Raw genomic sequence first — 22,956 nt, forward strand, 5'->3', positions numbered from 1 at the left:
ATATATATATAATATATATATTTTTTTTTTTTTTTAGTTCAATCTTTTTTTTGTACCGGGTAATTACTAAAATGTTGTGATCTAGCATTTTATGTGAAAGTATTGTTTGTGGGCATGCGTTTTTTAAATGTTCGCTGTATATAGCAGCAAAACACAATTACTGCAGAAACGTGCAGAAGAAGAACCACTTTGGGTTCATAACGGTAAATAATGAGGGGTTTACTGCTGTTTTTGTGACTCTCCAGCCATCTTTTTATCCACTTTAATGGATATGATAAAGGAGAGGGTCTCTTTACATTTATACGCCATTCCACCTTATGGATTTGCCCCATTACCCTCCACCCTGCTACTTGCTGCGGTGTACTTGCCACCAGCCTGCTCCGGAGGGTCCGACACGGCCCCCTGTATATGTTTCAATAGGAGTTGCCACTGATTCTCTGCATTTAGATGGGCCAATCAAGTGTTTTTCATGGTTAAAGAATGCATTTCGGGGTACAGGGGACACTGGGGTCCCACTTTTAAGTATTTCATAGAAGTCACCCATACTTTTAGACATAGCATTGTTATTAAAGAAAAAAACATATATTTTAGCACATTTTTTATTTGCTCGGCCGAATACCACAGCGTTACATTGTTTTATTATCTGTTTACTGGATTTTGATTTTTTTTATTTATTTTTTTGCATACGATCTTCGGGCGGCTTAACCCAATGAGTCTCCAGGGCTTCTCGTGTGTTCTGCCTGCGATAAAAATCCGTTATGCAGCAAACAGGAAGAGATCTCTTGCGGTTTTTTTTTCTTCCTCCGGAAAGTGCCGGACTTGCTGGTTAGCCGTCTCCGTTTCTGCAGAGATTGCTCAGGAAGCAGCGTCTATAAATCCCATTAATTCCCTGCGAGGGAGAGCGTTCTGCATCTGCCCTTAATGTTCCTCTGCTTCGTTTTCAAATTCTTTATGGCGTTTCGCCATTTTTTTTACTGTTCCCAAACTTGGTGAACGTTCTAAGACTTGATGTTATGGTTGGTATCGCTGGGAAAGCCCCACGTGGTAAAGAGAGCAGAGCGATGTATTGGGGGGGGGATAGACATTCAGAATAAATGCTGAATTGTAAGTTGATTATTTGTTAGAGAGCAGCATTAAAAAAACAAAAACATCATGGCTGCCATCTCTAGGTGAGAGCGAAAGGACGGTCTCACCTGTAGATGAGAGCGAAAGGACGGTCTCGCCTGTAGATGAGAGCGAAAGGACTGTCTCGCCTGTAGATGAGAGCGAAAGGGCGGTCTCGCCTGTAGATGAGAGCGAAAGGACGGTCTCGCCTGTAGATGAGAGCGAAAGGATGGTCTCTACAAACAAGATTTTGGTAACACTTACTGTCCACCTGAGAAAATGAATTATTGTTTATTGTCTGAGAATTTTTAAATATGTTTGAACCGAATGGAAGGAATCTTGGATGTGAAATACTCTGCACCTTTCATCGTAATGGCATGTTTAGCAGACTAGCGTGACCTAATGGATTCGTCTTGGGGACAGGCGGTATGGATTCGTCTTGAAGCCACGCTCTATGGATGAGAGATATTTCCAAGTGTTGGTGAATACATAAGTCATTGAAACGCTCATATCTTTTAGATGACGGTGTTCCAGCCATTATTTGTGTTCATCTGTGATCATGGGTGATTTAGTGGTCTGGAGCTAAAGCACCCCATGGGCTTCAGAACAAACCCGAGTTCATCAAGTCTGTTCATTTTCATTGAGCTGTTTTGATTTTGTGGTGGAATATAGGTGAAGCCCGGCTTCCGTGCAGCTCTGGAGTTAGATGCTGCATCCTCAGCCCCGTCTCTTGACCTGTTATTTGACCTTGAAGGGCAACTGAAGTGCCGTGAGTCACCATCGATGATGTCCACAGTGTGTTCATGGTGGACGTTCACTGCTTCAGTAGGACAATCAAGTGACCTTTTTAAGATTCATTGTTGCTTAGGAATCCATTTCTTACGGCTTCACATGCAAAGAAGTGAAAGTAAAGAGAACATCATGAAAGAACAGAGAATCTCTCTCCTGAGTGCCTGCGCCTCGCGGCTTTCCTTATGATATCGCAGGATATCTCAGCTTATAAATACGGAGGCGTTTCGCACCGATGTGTCCTACTTTTCCAGCTTGGAATCTTTCAGAAACTGACCTTGCGGGCGCCTGGTTTTCGGTTGCATCCTTCTGATGCTTCCAGAGAATAAAAATAGACGTTTTGTTGCCTGGAGGAACAAACAGATGCGTTTGTAAAAATATAACAAAGGTGCTTCTCTATTAAATGACTCACTTTCACACGTGATTTATGGTTGCCTGTAAATTCAAAAATATCTTTAATAAATGCTTTAAAGGGGCTGCTTCTACTGCTCTGCTTTATGTAACACTTTTATAACTTAATATTCTAGAACGCACGTTCCTAGCTGTTTGCCGTGCAGGAGAACTTATCTGCTGCCATATCATGTATGCTATGTGACCAAAAGTATTGGGACATCCCTCGTAATCATCGGGGGTTGTACTGAAGAGCTCATTGACTTTAAACTTGTCACAGTCATAGGATGTTACCGTTGTCAGTACATGAAGTTTCTGCCCTGCTAGATCTGCCCCGGCCCGCTGTGAGTGCCCCTCCAGTGTTCTCTGGATGCCAGGAGAACGCTGCCTACTGGAACGCATAGTGTCTCCTGTAAAGTTTGGTAACGGGGGGCCGTTTCTCACGGTTTGGGTCCCTTGGTTCCAGTGAAGGGTAATGTTAATGCTACAGCTTACTGTTATAGCCACAAATGCCCGTGATTTTGGAGTGGGATGTCCGTAAGCTCATACAGGTGTGATGGTCGGCTGTCCACATACTTTTGGTCATATAGTGTACTCAGCTTCTGCTGTGGCACGGTGAGCGTTCCAACGGGTCTAGTGAGACTCCCTGTTCATAATTGCAGAAATTGCTCCTATTGATTCCATTGCCTGATTGGCTACTTCAGGCATCCAATCAGTGAGTGAAACCGTGGACCGTAGATAAGACATCGTGATGCGGCTTCTCCATAAAGTTATTTATTAAAGATTTTTAAAAAAGCATATTAGAGTATTTGAATACATATTTTTTTTTCATTGGCTCTCTTACACTGGAATGTTATTTTTCTGTGTGTTTGTATTCTGGTAGAGCTTCCCCAAAAGGGAGGGGGCAGTAACTTAAAGGGGAACGCACACATTTTTGGTGTAGTAGTGTGTTGGAAAACTTACCTGAAGTTTTTCACCAATACAAGGCTTCCCGACTTACACAACGAAGCCACATTGCTCTGAACTCCAGCTTCTCGCTCATGCAGGAAGATGCTGGCAAGTACCCGGGGATCACGAGTAGGTGAATATTTGTGGTATTAAAAAGAAAACCAAAATAAACCATTAAGTATGTATTACTTACATAATGCTTTATTACAAAAAAAGTGAACTTTGGCCAGGGTGGTGATGGGGGGTCCCCCTTTTCTCCTTTTTCCCCTTATGCCTGAAAACAATGTAAAGGTTTATTTTTTGCACTAAATAATGCACGGTTTGATAAAGGGACAGATCGTCCTGAAACGCAGCCGTCGGGAAAAGGCTTTCTGCGCGAGATGAGCCGGCACGTGTTAAAATCAAGGACAGGGAAATGTATCCCGTGAAACCCAGAATACACATCCATTTCAAACTGACCACCAAGTTTGCATGCGTTTACATGTGGGGGCTTTAAAATGTTTAAATACCCTTATTTTTACTTTGGTATTTTTATCGCAACACTTTCCACAATTATCTTGGCATTCTGATGACGAACGTATTGCTAATTTATGCTGATGACCCATAAATATACTTTATCCTGCGCTGCTTATATTGAATTCTGTATGCTAACAGAAAATCCCACCCGGGTTTATGAATATGTACTGATTCATCTAAGGGGTTTGACTTTATTATGTAAAAAAGTACTGTACTTGCCCTAAGGAGGAGCTGCAGTGCATGGCCTTCCCCATGGTCTGGCAATTGAAGCAGCCAATCAGTGACAGGCATACACTCCAGTTAAAATCAAGGTGCGTGCTAACCTGTTCATACCGGGGGGGGGGGTGGTGGTGTTAATTTCTTGCATAAAAAATGGGGGTGGGGGGGTTCCATAGAATCCCCCATACTTTTGCAATGGAGACATTGCGTCCAATTTAAAGGGCCCATGCAGCCATCATATGCAGTAATGGCAGTTAGAGAATTCCATTGTACTGGGATACACCTAGCTGGCAACCGTGGCTCCCCGTTTTATAATAATGTTATATTAACCTCCTTTTAATATTTGATTTTTTTTCCACCTTTTTGGTCTTGTCTGTTATTTCTCCCCAACACATGATTTAATGACCTACAGATAACTCCTGATAACGATGATCGGAATCTTTTTACGCCATATCTGCTTTTTCTTCTTTTGGAATTTTTTTTTTGTCCTCTTTCTAGTTCTGCTCAACAAGACTTTACTCAATGGCTGCTACAATGGCATCTATGTAATGGAGTATGAAAGGGTTAATAATCCCCCGCAGTATATGTACGAGCTACGGTTATATGTCCTTGTCCCTGGACCTTCCTGAATCTTGACGGACATTATATGGCCCTGCGCGAAAGCTTTGGCCGGCTTCGTTCCGTGTGATGCTTGCGGACGTTCCGTGAGATTGTTCTAAGAGGCTCACTGAGCTCTCGAAATAGGTCGCTGCCGGCTCACAGGTCATTTTTTTTTTTTTTTTTTTATCCATATACCTCGAGCGGCCTGTCGGAAGACGACCTGTTATTATCTCGCGCTAGATTCCTTTGAAGCGTCGCAGGATGGATAGCTGGGCAACGGCGGCTCTGGAAAGGGTTAAAGGCAGACGCGAGTTGTTCTGGTTTTTGAGCGTGCCGTGAGGTCAGACCCGGGTTGGGTGATCTGGAAAGCCCTGTCACAAGCAATAACAAAAACCCAGCCTGATGCGATTACTGTTTTTTATGCAAGGTTCAGCACGGGCTGCGCTCATACAGGGTACGGAGTACAATGTCGTGTCACGGCATAGCCTCCCTTAGCCCTTTATATAATAGCCTTATGTCCCCCGTATGCTTTTCTTATTCCGTAACATCGCCGTGGCCGTCCGCGCGAACGTGAAATGTCAGCTCATGCTGCTAAAGAGGTAAACTCTCTGAAACCGTTCAGGTCCGGCACAGAAACCGACCTCTTAATAAATACATTCTTTACCGTCCACATTTTACATTTTCTTAAACCGCTTTAATGAATTTATTGCAGATTAGAGTTATGGTTTCAGCCGTTTGCCTGAATGCAGCTTTTGCCGACCCAGGGTGTTCTTTTGTTGCCCGTGTGATGGTTTCGCTCATCATGCCCACCATAGGATAGAATGGTGCAACTTTTATTGGTGTTGGGGAATTCTTTTTAGGGCAAACACAGCTTACTCCATTCACGCAAGTCTACCATTTCATACCGTTTAGTGACGGCGGCTGCTCGCCATTGGGCGCGCGCCAATGAACTTCAGCTGGTACATGAGCAGTGGCCCACGCCACAAAAAGGTGCACCTGAAAATCCAGACATCCAGAGCGGTCTATTCACTAAAGATGCATTCGCAGGAGAGGCTTTTAGTCCCTGAATTCACTATGCATTATGAAGGGCTGATACTAGCGCATCCCCCCCCCCAGTGTGTAGGACTCTGTTAGCCCTGTGTAAGGAGACAGAATCTTACTAATAACCTATACATTATACAGGGGTGGGAAAAAAAAACTCTTCCAGCTGCAGAAGCCTATTGCGGGTGCGCCTTCGTAATAAATATTAACAGCTCTCCTGTCCGTTCTCCCTTTGGGGTTTCTTTGTTAAAGGGAGAGTTTGCAGGCTCCTTGACTTCACTATACGTTACGGAGGGGCCGAGCCCGGAGAACATCTCCTGCTTGAAGTGGTTGGCTGGCCGGGTATAATGCATTGTTTAAATGAGCAAGAGTTCTTCGGTCTTCTTACACATTGAATCGTGCATTATACGGCGCCCTTCTTGCTGGAGAGTGTTGGCCCTTACGGACGGTTAGCAAAGTCCCTGTAAATGTTTATGATGGATTCATCTTCCGCCTGTCCGCTGTGGTCCTGTCTGGCTGCCGTGACCGGTCCGCCCCGGTGAATGATTTAGTGAAGGATTGTTTCTCGAGCGTTCAGCACTTTATGAAACTCGCTTTCCACCTTTTGGGGATTTGGCTTCAGGCGCTTAGTGGAAAAACATGTCCTTTTTTATTAGACGCTGCAATCAAATATCCGAGCGCGCTTTCCTGTACCGAGGAAACGGGAGAATATGCTTCCTTTCTACAGAGTAAACAATCCTCACATATTCCATGGATGTGCGTCGAACCTCTAGGAACGTTTTTTCATCCTTAACATTCTATGAAATCAGTCGTCCTGGTTTAGAAGGACATCTATACACGTCTGAAGACGTTCTTTATTGGTTTAACTCAGGGTTCTACAGGTTGATAAAATGCCATAATAGCCCATTAACGGTGGAGCGAGTTGGTTTGTCTCTACACGCGGCCGGTGTGTGTGTTTGGCAGAGGGTGGTCTGTGTGATTGAGGGGTCAGTGGGACAGTCTCATAAAATATACTCCCTTTTGGGAAAATTCCCCCCATTTGTAAACCCAAAGTGGGGGGTTCTCCCTTGTAAAGGATGGTGATTGTCAGACCTTGTGATTTGGTCGCTTCTGGTGTTCTGTTTATATGGTTGGAGGAGATGGGCGGCAGTAACTTCAGCGTTTGGTTCCATGTGGCATGGTCTGCACACGCTGGTGGCTTCCACAAAAACGGAAAGCGGGAAGCGTACCCTGCAGCTACCACTTAGTAACAGAATGCCCTTACGTTAAATGCAGCGAGAGTTACATTTTAGGTTTAAGCGATCTCTAGCCAAGCGTCCCCCTCAGGACATCCAGGTTCATCCCTTCCAGCAGCCATGAGTTGGCCAAGAGTCTCCCGTAGCTCGGAGTTCCTGAACGCTGAGGACGCGGATGAGGGTTTGACTTTTTTCTCGATGTTAGTTTGAATACCCAGCGAGGTGCGTATCGGGGAGACTCTTCCAATTTACTGTATAAACAGATCCCGGAAGGATATTAATATGCGGAATACGCTCTCATCCCTGCCTCCAAAGCTCAAAATCTGTTGTGATTCACGGGCCCGGGGTTTTCTTCTGTATATATATTGTTCTGCCAAGCACGGTCCTGTGTGTACTCGGCTATGTTTGTTTAAGAATAACAGACAAAAGAATCGATACAATGCACTTGATTACCTTTCCGCGCTGCGAGTTCTGCAGGCGGGTTTTTAAGTGTCTGGTAAATAGAATTGAATTATGACGGTTGCCGGCTTGTTACCGAAGCCTGAGAGCAGCCAACTCCTCGCTCGGCTCTGCTGCCGATCTCAGTCACGTGATAGGCTTCGACGAATGCTTTCTGCTTGCGACCGTATCAGCCTTGTTTACTGCTTTGTACAAAAAAAACTAATTAAAACCTCTACCCTAAATTGCCTTTTATGAGCCCAAATGATATTTACCCGGCAGATTTGGATGGGAAATGGGGTTGGTTTGTATTGGGAATGCATTCAGATCATTGGCACGTAAACAGTTTATTGTGTTCCAAACTGCATGCTGGCATCTGAGATGTTTCTGAACATATATTTATATAAATAATAATAAAAAAGTTCTAATAAAGTGCACAGCAAAAAAGATTAGCCATAAAATCGAGGCCTTTCTTTCTCGCTTTTTGTAACTTGGTGCTGTTACAATTACAGAGTATCATCTCCTGCGAACCGTTTTGCTGTCACTTATAAATGAAATAAGTATGTTTCTGATATCTGCCTATCATTTTAAAACAGAAATGCTTGAGAAGCTCTCCTTCTGCGGGAATAGATAAATGGTGGCCGCAGAGGTTACCCGATAGGCTTCCCGATAGCAGCCGGGGGTTATTGCCTCAGGTTTTGGAACGTACGATCAGCACCGGAGTCTGAATATTGTACGCTTGCCAAGCTTCGTCGCCGTTCCAGAACCTGCCTTTACAGAAAAGCTGTTATCGATGACCGAGCAGGGGAGGTGTGTGGCACGCTGCCACCGACATGCGCGTGCCACGGAGACTCATGCCACCAGTCCCGAGTCGCTCCAGCTCGGACGATGGTGGATTCTCCAGGTGCTCGCAGGTTAATATACCGTTATTTGATGAATGTGCGTTTGAGAGATTTTAGATTTTGATTTGGGGACAGAGGTCCAACCAGGAGTCTTTGTTATGTTTGATAGAACCAAGACTTGATTCGGACCGTTATTCAGAGTAGTTATCGCCACGCAAGCACCATTAGTGTCTACTTTTTGTGCCCTTATCGTTCCCTAACCATGTTTCCTCACCTCAAGCACGATTACACTTGCAACGTAAAAGTGTTGGAAATACGCAGTAAGTATCGTAGCTTCTGCTGATAATTTGGCGGTGGAACCCGTTCTCTTCTCCCTGCGTAAATGAAATTAGACAGAAAACGTGCCTGGAGGTTCTGAATTCATTTTGCAAAGTACAGCAATACTACGTAATTGGGTGGCTTTTGTCAAAAATGTAAACATCTTAGCAGAAAATATTTGTGGTATTGAAAAAGTATGGAGTTAATGCAAACGCTACACAAGGTCCAAATGTATGATGATTGAGCCAACAGAAGCTGAAGGACGTTCTTCTGGGCGCGGAGCAGATCCTATGGGGACTGTCCTAGTTGCAGGCGAATGTCGCGTCCTCGGCCACAGAAGTCTAGTTTTTGGGGGGTAGCTGCGTCTATCTGTTTGGGTTGCAGATCTTGATGCTTCGTTGTTAAGGTCCCAGGGACCCCTGGTAATCGGTGGGCCGCAGGTTAAGGATCGTTGCTGCTTTACGGCGTGCTTATACCTTTAACTGAATCTATATTTCATTTCCCGACATGCTGATGAGCAAACTAATGCTGTAAAGCCCCTGTCCTCAGGATCGCTGGCCGTACTGATTTTTTGCTCTTGTTTATGACTATTGATGACCTAATTCCAACAATACAGCAACAATAGACTTTTTGTTAGTATTTATGGATATTGTGCTAAAACATGAAAACAAATATATAAAACAGCTGTGGTTGAACTACAATTCCCATAACCCTCCACCAGCTAAAGGCTTGGATCATACGCATGCTAGTGCATCTGGTGCCGGCGTTACCTGCTGCCTTAGTGTATAGTCTTCTTTACAGTGTTACATAGGTTCTAAAAGTCCACCGTCCCTTTCAACATAACTTTTTGTTTGTTGAACTACAAGAAAACAAAAATAAATAAAATTCATGTTATTTTAATTTGTCTCAAAGGTGTGTAAAAAAAAAATAAAAAAAAATAATAATAAATAAAAAAATAAAAAAATAATAATAATAATAAATTGGGATTGTCGTTGAATTGAGTTAATTCCATAATTCGACCATCATTAGTGCTTTATCTAAAAATATATCCAAGGTTTTTTTTAAGTGTTAAATGTATCCACTACCTTCGTCCTAATAGCGCAGGGATTTCCACATTTGACATCATTTGTATAAAATAATCCTTTTTCGTAGTGGAACTCATTTGAGATTTCGCTGTAATCTCTTGTGCGATCTGCGCGGTTGGTTCTGAAAAGGTTATTCCCCCCCAAAGAGGTCTTTTGTGTTGAGCTGGCTGTGTGTATGGCTGGTAATCTAATATCCCGCTCTCTGTTCCCGTGATTTGGAAAGCTTGGAACTTGACTCTCCGTGTCTTTCAGTTGGCCGCTTCCCATTTGGTCTCTGGTTTTGTTGGCTTCGCGCTGGCTCCTTCACACCTGTTAATGGAAATGTTGTCTCCTTCCTCCTAGTTTGCATTGATCGTGTTTGGAGCCACATAACGAAGAGAAAATGCCCACCGAAAGCGGAAGCTGGGCAGCAGCGCGGCAGACCAAGCAGAAACGCAAATCGCACAGTCTGTCCATCAAGAGGACCAACAGCTCCGAGCAAGAACGCCCGGGCCTCCAGAGGGACATGCTGGAGGGGCAGGTGAGCTCCGCTGATACATCTCTTCCGTAAACTCCTCGGAAACGTTCCACTCGGGTCCATGAAATCTCGTTTTTTCACTCTCTTTACTAAAACATGCATTTCGCCTGCTGCTGCTCCTTTATGTTTTTTTGCTTGCGCGGCATCTGCAGGTGCTTGCTGATCCAGCTGTAATGTGATTGTTTAGGCTGAATAGCCATTCGCTCATCAACATATCACATTATTTTATTTATTTTGACCTTTGCCTGCTTTTTACAGCCTTTCCACCCACTTTCTCCACTTCAACCTGATCTCTCCTGCACAGAATGTGCTTTCCCTGCACAGCGCAGTAATGGTTTCATTACCAAGTAATCTGATTCACTTGGAAATCGATTTAAATCAGGGCTGTAATGTCTTTTTTTTTTATTCTTTCGAATGCTGTATCTGAACTTAAAACATGAAACATGCAGCCGTTTTTATTTCATTGTTGGGCTGTGGGTGGAAAAGCTTTTCAAGTAAGGTTGATCTCGAGCTTCATCAAGTCTTATATCTGACTTGGTCCGTTATTCTCGGGGGGCCATTACCCAACGAGGGCTTGCGTTGCTAAACCTACATGACACAAATTTGTTTGGTTTGTATTGGTTTTGTAAATCGCCAATAGCTGTGGAAAGCAGGAAGGACCCTTCAAGAAAGTCCCTCACACTTTTCCCTCAATCAGACTAATCTAAAACGTACATTCACCTAATAAACTGTTGGCCTTTATACTGTTTTGGGTGGTTTATAGAGGGGAAACAGCCTTTAGATTTTGTTTTTAGACTAAGACCGATCTTTGGATGCCATATTTTTTGTTTTTGGGTTAACGTTAATCAGTGGAACATAAAGGTTGTCCAGTGTGTGTGTGTGTGTGTGTGTGTGTGTGTGTGTATATGTAAATATGTTTTTTGCCCTGTTTTTATGGTAATTGATATTTTGCTAGGTTCTGTTGGTTTATGTAAACCGTTAGATAACGGATCATCCTTAAGAAGCGAGGAGAGAGAGCACTGCATGGAGGTGTGTAGCCTCCGGAAGGTGTACGGTTGCCACTTGGCGTTTCTTCTGCCCGCTTTGGGATCATTGCTGTGAACGCCGGGAGCTGATCTCCGTCGGTCCGCGGCCCGGTGTTGCTGGCGGCCGCTGTTCTTTTCGCAGGGGCTGCTGCACGTTTGGTTTTCTTGCACGGAAATTGAATTCGATCTCCTGCTGCAGACCGAGCTCTGCCTCCTGTCCGGGGAGATGAACGTTGGGCCGTATGTCTAAAGAGCAATCAGGGAACAACACTGTAAATGTGAAACGGTCACCATGACAACCAAGTGAGATGTTCCTGCCGGGCCACGTTTAATATTTTGTACCTGGATTGCTCTTTATGGTGCATTTTATTGCCTTCATCGTTGCTGACAAGTTTCACCTGTACCTGGACTGCACTGAACCTATTCCCCTGATTCAAAACCGATGAACCGTTTTATCTTAGCATACAGACAGCGTTATTAATTGTAATTACTAATTATTATTTTAATATGTTCTGCAATATCTGTATCTTAGAAATCCGTGTCCTCTATAGACTGAGGTGTGTTCGCTAAACGGAGTGTTCACAAGAGCGTCAGATAAAGGGTTAAATAGCTACGGAGACATTGTGTAGAATCCCCTCCATGCATTTGCAAGGGGCTCCTAACAAATGTAAAGGGACCTCTCAACTATCATGCATTAAAGTGCATCTGGTGGCTGGAGTGTCCCTTTTTAATTAGAGACCCATAAAAAATGCTTAATTCACGCTTTCCCCGAGCCCTCGTTATACAATTCCTTCTGCTTAAGAGAAAATGCTTCACATACGGTGTCCACCGTGATCTCAATTCTGCCCTGCGGTTTTATTTCACCCGTCCTACAGTAGAATGTGCTTTCAGTATGACCCTATTCACCAAGGGGATCTGACTCTGATCGGAAAACATAGTAAGCAGCGGGAATCCAGAAAGTGTCTTGGTAACAAAACACCCAAAACATGTTTGTCAGACAACCCTCGCAATGTGCACTTTCCAGTTCTGTGTAAATCGTGTTGTTTTTGTGTATTTTAAGATTTAGGTGACTTTTTCACTGTGTTTTCTGTGTATGCGCAGAATGAGACATTGGAGTTTCTTCGGGGCCAAAAGAAACTCTTAGCTCAGACATTCGAGTCCATTTGGCGCAGAGTTTAAAATAAAGCGCGTGGCACTTTCTCTGTGTACTATAACTATCCCGACTTTGTTATTAGTGTGTCGCTGCCGGGGTATTTCCCATCTATTAAGGTAGCCGAGCGTAAGCGGATGGAAAGGAAATTGTTACTAGTCTTGGTGTAATTTCTGTTTCCTCGTCACTTTCCAGAACATTATTCTGCAGGGATTTCCTCTTCTAGACTAGCTTTATATGAAAGTGTTTCTTTTGTTATATTGTTTTGCTGAATTCTTCAGTGGAAAGTGGCCATAAAGAGATGTGTTGGGGTCACATGTTTTTTTTTTATGGTGTTGAAGCTTTTACATGAATTGTGTAATGAATTAAGATGTAGAGCTGGTTGAATCCATCCTCCTGCCTGCTCGCCACTTGCTGTATGTTTGGGGTCAATCAGATGCCTCCCTGATGGTATTGAATGAAATACCAATATCTGCCTATACATCTCAGCATTGAGACCATTCATTCTGACCAAATCCCCCACTCTATTTCCAGAAATGCAGCCCCACACTTGTAAGGAACCTCCACCATGCTTCACTGTTGCTTCAAACACTCATTCTTGTACCGCTCTCCTGCCCTTCCGCGAACAAACTCTTTTCTGCTACAGCCAAATATTTTACTTTTCAACTCATCAGTTCAGAGCACCTGCCGCCATTTTTCTGCATTCCACTCCCTATGTTTTTGTGAAAAGTTGAGTCCGTTGACCTCCAAGTTGGGGATAGGGCTTTTTGGGTGAAGGCTTCCATGTCTTCTTCTGGGCAGACTTCTCCAGGCAGTAGATGGTTATACTAGGGTTCCACTATTTTCTGCCAATGCTGAGCTGATGACACTGCTTTACATCTTCTGATTGTGAAGGGAAGTAACCATAATTGATCTTTTATCTGCTGCATTAAGTTACCTTGGCCGACCACTGCGTCTACGGCCCTCAACATTGCCCATTTCTTTGTGCTTCTTCAAAAGAGCTTGGACAGAACATCTGGAATCCCCCGTATAACTTTCTATTACTGCCTGGGAAATATCTCGGTGAGGTATAACTACCTTGTGTCTCGTTGCTGTCTCGTTATGACTTATGACTGTTGACATTAAACTGTCTTCAGCAACCTCACCTTAGTGAGCATGGCGGTTCCTCAGCCAGTTTCATTCCTCTTTCACAGCTGTTTCTATTTCAGTTAATGATTGTGTTTCAACCTACATATTAAATTAATGATCATTAACACCGGTTTGGCATAATTGTCTAATCCCCTAACTATATACCCAAAAAAACCCAGACTTTGTGCAAGTGTCCCTAAAAGAATTGATGCTGTTATGAGGACTACGCATGCGCACACCAAATATTAATTTTATTTAGATCTTCTGTTCACTCGCTTTGCATTTTGTTCAGTGATAGAAGTATTAAAATGTCTATTTTTGAAAGCATTCTTACTTTACAGCATTTTTCACACCCGCCTAAAACGGGTGCTGTATATATAATAGCCTTTGCTACTAATTGCAGCTTTCGTAAGACTTGATCCGTTTAATTCTTTGTGTTTATAACGGGAACTCCAGGGGCTATTTTTATGAGCGCAGTAAGAAGCCTAGCAGGGAAGATATTTATTTCAATCCGGTCTCGCAGCGCAGCTTTCCAGGCTGTAAACAAAGCCAGATTTAGCAGTTACTGTTTAAATAAAAGTGGTCTTTAGCGATAAATCACCACTAATATTCATTGGCCCAGATAACATCCAAAAAGAAAAATAAGCTAAAAATGTTTTTATTTTTAAAAATTTTCACTTAACATGGCGCTGCCTTTAAAAATAAACTTGCCGCTAACCAATAAAGCATACAGCCTGCCGATATGTTGTGTTTTTTAAGGTATTTGTAATAAAAGATTTCAGCCTACTTGTTGTGGGGCTTTGGGCAGAGTGGGCACTCATCTAAACCACCTCCTTTTTCCTGTTTTCTGCACCAGTTAGAAAACATGTTACAAAGATTTATAAAGCTGTTAAATGAGCAGCCAATCAGGAGGGGGAGTTCAGCTGCATGCTGGGATACATCGTCTTCTCAGCAGAAGAGACATGTAAGTGCACATCTTTTATTACAAATATCTTTAACACTGCGGTGTGGGGCGTTACAAGCGCACGTGCACGCACACACATGCACGCACACAAACACGCACACACACCATTAAATCGGTTTTAATGCTGCTTTGTTAATTTCTTGAGACAGAACCCACTTATTGTTCATTTTATGATACAAATTTTGACCCTCCACCCCAAAGATATGAGGGGCAACTTAAAACAAGACATGACTGGAAGCTGGCTTCTCGCCCATTCCGCACAATCGAAAAATAGCGTATTTATTTATTTTTGTGAAACAAAATCCCGTATGATGGTGACGTTACTAGATGTTTCCAGTACCCTATAGTTTGCCGACATCTGAAGAACGGGAAGCGGTAGAATAAGCTGGTAATGATAGGAAGTCCGTTATTAATTAGATCTCTGGGAAGATAAGCCAGTTTTTTGTTCCATATTTACTCCAAGTGTTGGATACTAACTGCAGAAAACTTGACTTTTGGTGCGTATTTTATTTACCGGTAAAAGGCAATGTGCTCAAGAAGAACGCATTTGATAAATGGTCGATGTGATGGATTCACTGTTTATAGAAAAATCCGCTTGTACTCGGAGTTGTTTTCCACCCCGATTCCATTTCTGGCAGAGTTTCTTCAATGGGATTATGCAGTTTTTGTATTCTGTATAATAAAAAGTCAAGAGCAAGAGCTCTGTATGGATCAGTTCTAACATAAATATTTATTTTTAGTGTAAATGGAATGCAGGAAGACTTTTTTTTTTCCTTGTAGTTTTTTTTGTGCAAGCAAAACTAAGAAATTGACCGTGTATGTTTGAGGTGGCAATATTACTCCGTTTTTCTGTTACTTTTCCTAAATCTTATGTCATATATTTATGCACTGAATTAAACCACTGTAATAGGTGGGTGGTGGGATTGTGTAGTGGTGGGAACGGGGCAGTGGCCCCCACGAGAGACCGTAGTATGCCCCTCGTTTCAAGGAAAACAAGAGTTCTACAAGGACTTTGCATTAGTAGCGTGCCAGCTGCGTTAGGGAGAGGCTGAGGCTTCACGGGGTAAGTGAGATGGTGTGTGTGTGTGTGTGTGTGTCTGGGTCTGTTAATGTGTGTTAGTGTTTAGTGTCTTGCTGTGAGTGTCTGGGATAAGTATGAATGTATGAGTTTCTGCGAGTGTCTGTGTGGGTATGTTAGTATGTGCGTTGGTGAGCATGGTTGTCAGTGTATTGGAAGTATTAGTGTGTTTCTGCTTATGATCTCCCGAGATCGAGCTCTGAATTAACCCCCCCCATGTAATAATGTATACGTATTTAAGTAACCAAAGTTCTCAGGCTGTTTCTTCATCTGTTATAATTCGTTGAACCAGCTGAAACATCTTCTTATAGACAATTGTGAGTCTTCTAGATAACGTATCGGGTTCCTCAGTATCAGTAATGTAAAGCTAAATGAACAAAAGTTTGGAGGCCTCGCAAGACCTCTACAGAGGTACTACGGGCCGGAATATCGGGCTGAACTCCCAGCATAAGATGCTGTTTCCATAAAAGTTGGCCAGTTTGGGGTTTATTATTCATAATCTGGCAGGGATATGACATGCTTTTCTGCTCCAAAAGCACTGTAGTTATTGTGTGCTTTTTTTTATAATTTAGTATTCCATGTTTTTTTATTTGCTGTCGATTCTGTACATCTGTTGTCTGAATGCTTTTTATGTTACCGCTGTACATAAATTCTACCTCGTGCCTTGAGTTAAGTTTTTGTGTTTGAAGTGACCTTTTCTTCTTTATTTTTTTCTCTTTTTCATGAAAAAGGATTCCAAGCTGCCCTCCTCAGTCCGGAATACACTCATGGACCTCTTTGGGCAGATAGAGAGAGAATTCGAGAACCTGTATATCGAAAACTTGGAACGTGAGTATTGTACTCCTATTATCAAGAAGAGACCTAAACCTTTGATGAATTGTACTACCCAAGCGTTTCTCCATCAGAAGAATTTTGTGGGTGACACTAATCCTAAATTTTCCTTTTACTCCGTGGGGTTTTATGGATTCCTTCGTATGTAAAGAATGTGTGTGGGTTGAATGCTGCTTTCATTCAATAATTGATGATATGAAAGGGGTGGCTACAGGGCTTTCTCTAAAAGAAAATAGTTACAATAGAGGAACGTGGGGAAACCAAACAGATGCAAGACACAACACTGCGGAAGCCAGACAAGCTGAAGAAGGAATAAACACAATCCCTCTTCCCCCAGCAGACCGGTCTTCAAGATATCCTTGGTAGTGCTATTTGCCAGGATAGACTGGGTTCTGGGTTTTTGCCAGGCCCGGTTCTAAGGCTGTTGCCTCGTCAACTAGTTAACGTTCCAGCATCTGCCTGCATGGTCCATGTCCTGGCCTGCTGGAGGGACTGTAGTTACTTGGACGGAATTGAAGAACTTGGGCAACACCAGGCACCTTTGGCTTCAGGTACCTAGAATCAGATGCAACTTGGTCCTTTACAACATGGCAAAGGCTTATTAGCGATGCGGCACAGGAAAAGGATGCTAGCATGCAAATATAGTCTTGAGCCGCCATAACCATGGAGCTTTTTTACAGCGGCGGGTAGGAAAAATCAAATTGCTGCATAGGGGAAATACTCTTATTTTTGTTCCTGCATGGAGCGTGAAAGACCAACAAGGTCCATCTCGAGCTAGAAACTTGTTGGCATCGGAGACTCCCATTGAAACATGTCAAGAGCTTTCGTTAAATTAGTTTCTCCGCTTGGAGGAATCTCGGTGCTGCGAGTCTCTCTGGAGTTTTGAAACAAAGCCTGCGGAGACCTTTCCCCTTTCTGTTGCACTTTTGCATGTGACATTTTTCTAATTCTTTGATTTAGTAAAATCTTATTCCATGGTTTCTTGATTCGCTTGAAATGTCGCAGAATGTTCCCTGTTTTCTCCCACAAGCTTTTACTGGCAGGGGGTGGCTAGTGGCGTTCTGGCTACCCAGATTCAGTGGCTTGTCTTGTGACCTTAAGAGCGAGGAACTCGAAGGAGAAGGCTACTCATTGATCCAAACCGCCAGCTGGCCTTTAGTATCAAATTATGGAATACCGGACCCGGTACACCGACACAGGCACCACTTTTGAGAAAGTTTAACAAATAACTGTAATTGTTCTGTTCTTCTTTAGCGTGGCCGGTAAATTCACTCCCGGCCGGCTGTTCCAGCGATGGCTGTATAATCGCGTTCAATTTTAATTTTAGCATTTTTTCCCGTTTTTGGGCAAGTAGGAGAAATTGAGAAGCTGTATTTTCTTGTAATGTGAGTATTCTACTTGGATATCGTGAAGGGACGCAAACTTTGATGTGTTGAACCCAAGCATTATCCATCAGCAGAACGTCGTAGTCGGCTTTTAATGTCCCCTCTACTCGAAGAGGCTTTAGGGGTTGCTTGTGGTGTTACTTGTGTAGGAATAAAATGAAATTGAGTTTTTTCTCTTGCTGTATGGAAGTGCTCTCTTTCTTTTTGCACATGTTTGTTTGCGTTGGACCGAAACGTGCGTGATAAGGGAAATGCTTCTCTCCTGGCGGGCGAGTGCGATTATAATCTGCGTAGAGACAAATACAACTTCTAGAGGAAAAAATACACAACCAGGCTGGGAAAATATTATTAAACATTTTTTTTATTTCAGGCCCCCATAATGCATTTTATAGCCACATAAATGCCCGGCATGTGTTCAGTCGCCGGCACCCGGGCGAAAGGAATGTTCCATCCCGGAGTCTGATGTTTATTTAGCGTCCGTGTCCCTTCTTATGACTCATGGGTGACCACCGTGTGATCTTCGGTGTGTTGGTTAAAATAAAGGTTATGCGACAGCAGGGGCGAGCTATTAAAGCCTGCATCCCCTGCTAGGGGGCTGTGAATATAATTCATTGCTGTAACAGCTGCGTGTTTGTGCTCGGTTGTTTTTCCTCCCCCCATCAAGCTTTATTAGACTGTGAATAAACTTGCAATGTTAAAGGGACACCCCAGCCATATTGCATTACATTTATTTATATAGCACCAGCAGATTCCGTAGCGCTGTAAGGTCCTCATCATCATCGTAGGATAGCTCTGTGGTCCCTTTAACTTTTCGGTCGGAGGATTCTGCATGTGCGTTTTCCCCGCTCCCCCAGCGATACATTAAACTGTCCCTTTTTAAGTTATGTTGAATCATGAAAGGTGAGAGTTTGGTCTTCAACCCCTTTGTTTAATGAACTTGGTTAGCGATTCATAAGAAGTTATCTAATCAGTTACCTGTAACAATGCTCTTTAATGCGAGCGGCTTGCGTTAAACCGATATGGTTAAAATGTCTTTCTCTCCTCCCCAGAAGTCCACCTTTTGTAGGAGCTCAGAGTCCAAAAAAGTCACATTAGTTTGTATAGAAACAGCAGAAATGTGTAAACGATGAATTTATTATAAAGGTTTCACTCCATTACATAAACTGCTGCGCAAGCCATGCTTATTAAGGGGTAGGATTTAGAAATTCTGGAGGTTTTTACCATCTTTCACCCCGCAGCTCCATATTTACCCTTTCTGCGCTTAAAAAAAAAAAAAGTGATTCAACTTACAGCTCAGATAAAAACCCAACAACGCACGGCTTTACTGAACGGATTCTTAGTAACTTAATATCTGTTGGTTTTTTTTTATTCATGAAACTAAATAGCGATGAGCTATAAATAAAATGTTTACCGCATTTATAAAAAAAACTACCGGTATAAAAAAACTAACAAAAAAAATATGTATTTACATCCGCAACCTGTTTGCAGATTCCCTGGGGAATTCCTTGGGCTTTTAAAGAGGATTATTTTTTTTCTCTAAATGTATTTTTTATTCTTTCCTTTTTTTTTTTAAAGTACGTCGTGAAATCGATACGCTGAATGAGCGCTTGGCAGTAGAAGGACAAGCCATCGACGGGGCTGAGCTGAGTAAAGGACAAATGAAAGCAAAAGGTACTTTCTGTAAAGAAAGGTAAAACTGCGTAGCTCTGTAAATGTCTATTTTCACCGTCTTGCTTATGGAAAGAATAGAAAAAGAGTCTGCCGGGCTTTGTTGTGAATGAATGAATGCAGCTCACGGCTCGTTACCGTATCAGATTGCAGTTATACTCGTTTTATAAATATACCTCTACTTGTCCTGTTTCTTCTGCCGAGAATATATGGCATCCCAGCATGCACCTTGGTTCTCCATGTGCTGTGATTATATATTTATATATATATATAATGCTTGATACACGTATGATGAGAGATTGTGTTCAGAATATCATAAAAAAAATAGCAAGAAGGGCTGGGCTGGCCCTGGGTAATGTATAATTCAATGACCAAGGAGGCTTTACAGAGATCTCGCTGCTTTAACTATACATTATACAGGGCCTGCCAAGATTTTCACGCAGCAGAAGCTTGTAGGGGATGTCCTGTCGGCTCACCCATTTAGTGAATAAGCACCTGCGTCTCTTGTCTCCTGTTTTTGTGCTGATGCTTCTCCGGCACACAGACCTCAAAAAAAAAAAGTGAAACCGGATGCGTGTATTTGGGAATCTTGGATTCCGGGAACCCGCGGCCGGAGACAATGTGGTCTGTGAGATTTATTAAACAGAATGGCTTGCGATATAATTTAACATATAATTAATCCCTGGGAAATGCGGAAGAGAGTAATGTTCGCAGATCTTAATGTAATGATCCCAGCAGATTTATTTCCTTGTTTACATGGTGCTTTGCTATTTAATGGCAACAGAAACTCTGTAATTTCTAATGTGTGTGTGTGTGTGTGTGTGTGTGTGTGTATGTGTATATATATATTCACTTTCTTTTTTTTTCTTCTGTACTTGGTGGTCATTTCAGCAGCACCCCGGAATCTGAATGCATGCTTTTTATTGTATTCCTCCCCTTCTGTATTTTTGTGTGTCTATATATATCGTTTTATGGACCTTTATAGCTGCACACGCTTATGTCTCATACGTGCGGCGTTCTAACCGCTTGGTGCGGCTTATCTTCTGCGCCGTAGCTGTTTTTCTGAAAATGCCTATAAATGTACCCTCTCCTCAACCCCCCAAAATGTGTTATTTCTTCCCGCAGCCAGCCATAGTACCAGTCAGCTTTCCCAAAAACTGAAGACCACGTATAAAGCTTCCACCAGCAAGGTGAGATACTTACTGTTACCTAAAACAGCAGCTTTTATGATGCCAACTGTCCACAAAGTACCAAAAAACCCATTCCCGACTTATATAATCAAAAATCCGCTAGCCTTATTGATACATCTCCTCCTTGGCCAAAGGGCTAACCATCAGCTAGAAACCAATGGCGGAGGTCTGAAAGTCCTCTTATCCTTCATCCGGATGGAAAGGGGTAATGGTTAATAGCCGGTGGGTTTGGGTCATAGCGGGTGATAGCGGTCGGCTTTCTCAAGCTTGCTTTATTTATTTTTTAATTTTTATATAGAAAAAGGTTACGAGAAATAGATTAAAAATTTATATAAATAATATTACAAAATAGTAGCGTCCCTAGCTTTGGGATTTATTCAGCCCAGGATATATAGATGTAGATATATATATATATATATATATATATATATATATATATAATGTTCAAAGATACAGCTTCTCCATCCTGTTACTGAGTTATTACTCTTATTTTTCCACTGAAGCAGCCGCTACTTGAACTAGCCGACTCTGATAAACTTCATAGTTCGATGAAAAGCATCCATTCTGGGGAGCGTAGTATTTAGGTGATCAGCCCTTACTTTACCAAGATGCTAAATCTCTTGTTTTCTTGCTGTAGCGCTCACATTTTTCCCCATGCAAGGCAGGCCGGCCTCGCCACTTCAGAGTCAGAAGCTGGGAAATATGGGGTGGAGACAACTGGGTAACTTTTTCCCCCCCGTGTGTCCCCGTGTGCATGTGTGGATATGAGCCGGAACACGGATGGCGTCATGGTAGCGGGGCCGATCCCTCTCGCATGCAGGGGCCTGAAACCAGTATTATTAGAAGGCGTCCTGCGTTCTCCGCTGTGCCCTCTAGAAGATTGTTATTAACGTTTGTTTCTCCGTGTCGGGTTTTTACGCCCGTTTCTGTGCTTGGGCTGATCGTCGGGTCACGCAGTCTCCTCCATACTCTGAGCCGAATCCCCGTGTAATTACACATCGATTAATCCCAAATAGCTTTACCTCCACGAGGGACGTTTCGATAACGTCCGTGATGGGCCATTAAAGGGGTGATAAATGAAGCGTCCCGGGGTCAGCTTATTTATAGTACAATGTACAGCTAATACAATGTTTCATGAACGTACCTTCTAACGCTAACGCGAGATCATGTTTGGTGGCCTGATTTCCAGTTCAGCAGTCAGGACATCAGACCTCATTGCCCATGGAGCGCTCCACGTGCTCAGCCGTCAGGACTGCCCTGGGAAATCCGGGACAGACAGACAGCTTTAATCGTAAAGCTGAGGGCCACACTTTTATGTACATATATATCAAAGTTCTCCTTTAACGTCGTGTTGTATGGAGAGCCTCAGCACTGGTTGGAAATGCAGGAGTAAGTGAACGATTTTCATATTGTTAATTTTAACAATTGAGAATATATTGGGTTTCCCGGCCATAATAATGAGAATTAAAAGCTTGCTTTCTCTACGTGAAAAGCAGGCACTGAGTGTAACGTTTGTAACGCGAAACCAGCCGTATGCGTACCCTTTGGAATTATCCGAATACGTCGCAGTCCACGTATTCAAGAAAAGTAGGAGAGCGTCTGTGTGACGGCTGTGCCTGCCCCGTGTATAGATCATTTCCGGTACCCTCTCTCTCTTATTATCTCCCGTCGCTCTGACGGTTAGACCCGGGAGAGTTGTACCCGCGGGCCTCGGCAGCAAAGCACAAGACAGATCTGATCCCTGCTTCTCACACTTCTGCACATTAAATAAACTTAAGTAATGCTGCTTACAGATTAACGTTGGCAATATATATATAGTATATGTAATGTATGGAGCAGCCTCTTAACTCCCTGCTTATCGATTTTCTGTCTTTCGGAAGCCAATTGTGTTTGGAAGGATGGGGCAGCGAGAAGGCAGAGCAGTTAAGCATAGGGAATTGATCTATACGGTAGCTTTTATTTATATATATATATATATATATATATATATATATATATATATATATATATATATACTATTTATAAACGTATCCTCGGCACGCTGAAAGGAATGGAAATGTACTGTGTTAAAGATACCAACGTTTTTTTTTTAAAAAAAAAATCTGTTTATATATAAGCAACTCCAAAGAGAGGAAACCACAAGAATTCAAAAAGAAACACAAAATACATGTGAAATTCTCAAAAAAGATTAACCAGTGTTTTAGACAAACAAGTCAGTATTTTTGGTTTCTATAAGGAAGTTCCGCAAGAAAAATATTTTTCTCCTTGAGCAAGAACCCCAGCGCTGTATACAGGAATAACCTCACCCCCCCCCCAGCGCTGTATACAGAAAAACCTCACCCCCCCCAGCGCTGTATACAGGAAAAACCTCACCCCCCCAGCGCTGTATACAGGAATAACCTCACCCCCCCCGCGCTGTATACAAGAATAATAGCCCCCCCCAAGCATTGTATACAGGAATAACCTCACCCCCCAGCGCTGTATACAAGAATAAC

The 22,956-nt window shown here is 42.8% G+C and overlaps 1 protein-coding gene across 3 annotated transcripts in view; it reads left to right on the top strand.

The window, feature by feature from the left end:
- Positions 1-22,956, top strand: part of WDR37 (WD repeat domain 37) — a 53,322-nt gene that overhangs the window by 7,389 nt on the left and 22,977 nt on the right. Inside the window, exons 2-6 of one of the 3 annotated variants that reach the window (XM_053466911.1) lie at positions 9,868-10,045; positions 16,119-16,215; positions 19,179-19,274; positions 20,397-20,461; positions 21,099-21,182. In XM_053466911.1, the coding sequence (XP_053322886.1) occupies positions 9,908-10,045; positions 16,119-16,215; positions 19,179-19,274; positions 20,397-20,461; positions 21,099-21,182 (480 nt within the window). In that variant the 5' untranslated portion in view covers positions 9,868-9,907. Of the gene's footprint in view, positions 1-9,867; positions 10,046-14,176; positions 14,310-16,118; positions 16,216-19,178; positions 19,275-20,396; positions 20,462-21,098; positions 21,183-22,956 lie in introns of those variants that run through there. The other 2 variants (XM_053466912.1, XM_053466913.1) reach the window with 2 other exon arrangements.

Source organism: Spea bombifrons, chromosome 5 (assembly GCF_027358695.1).
Source record: "Spea bombifrons isolate aSpeBom1 chromosome 5, aSpeBom1.2.pri, whole genome shotgun sequence".
In the NCBI taxonomy this organism is placed as follows: domain Eukaryota; kingdom Metazoa; phylum Chordata; class Amphibia; order Anura; family Pelobatidae; genus Spea; species Spea bombifrons.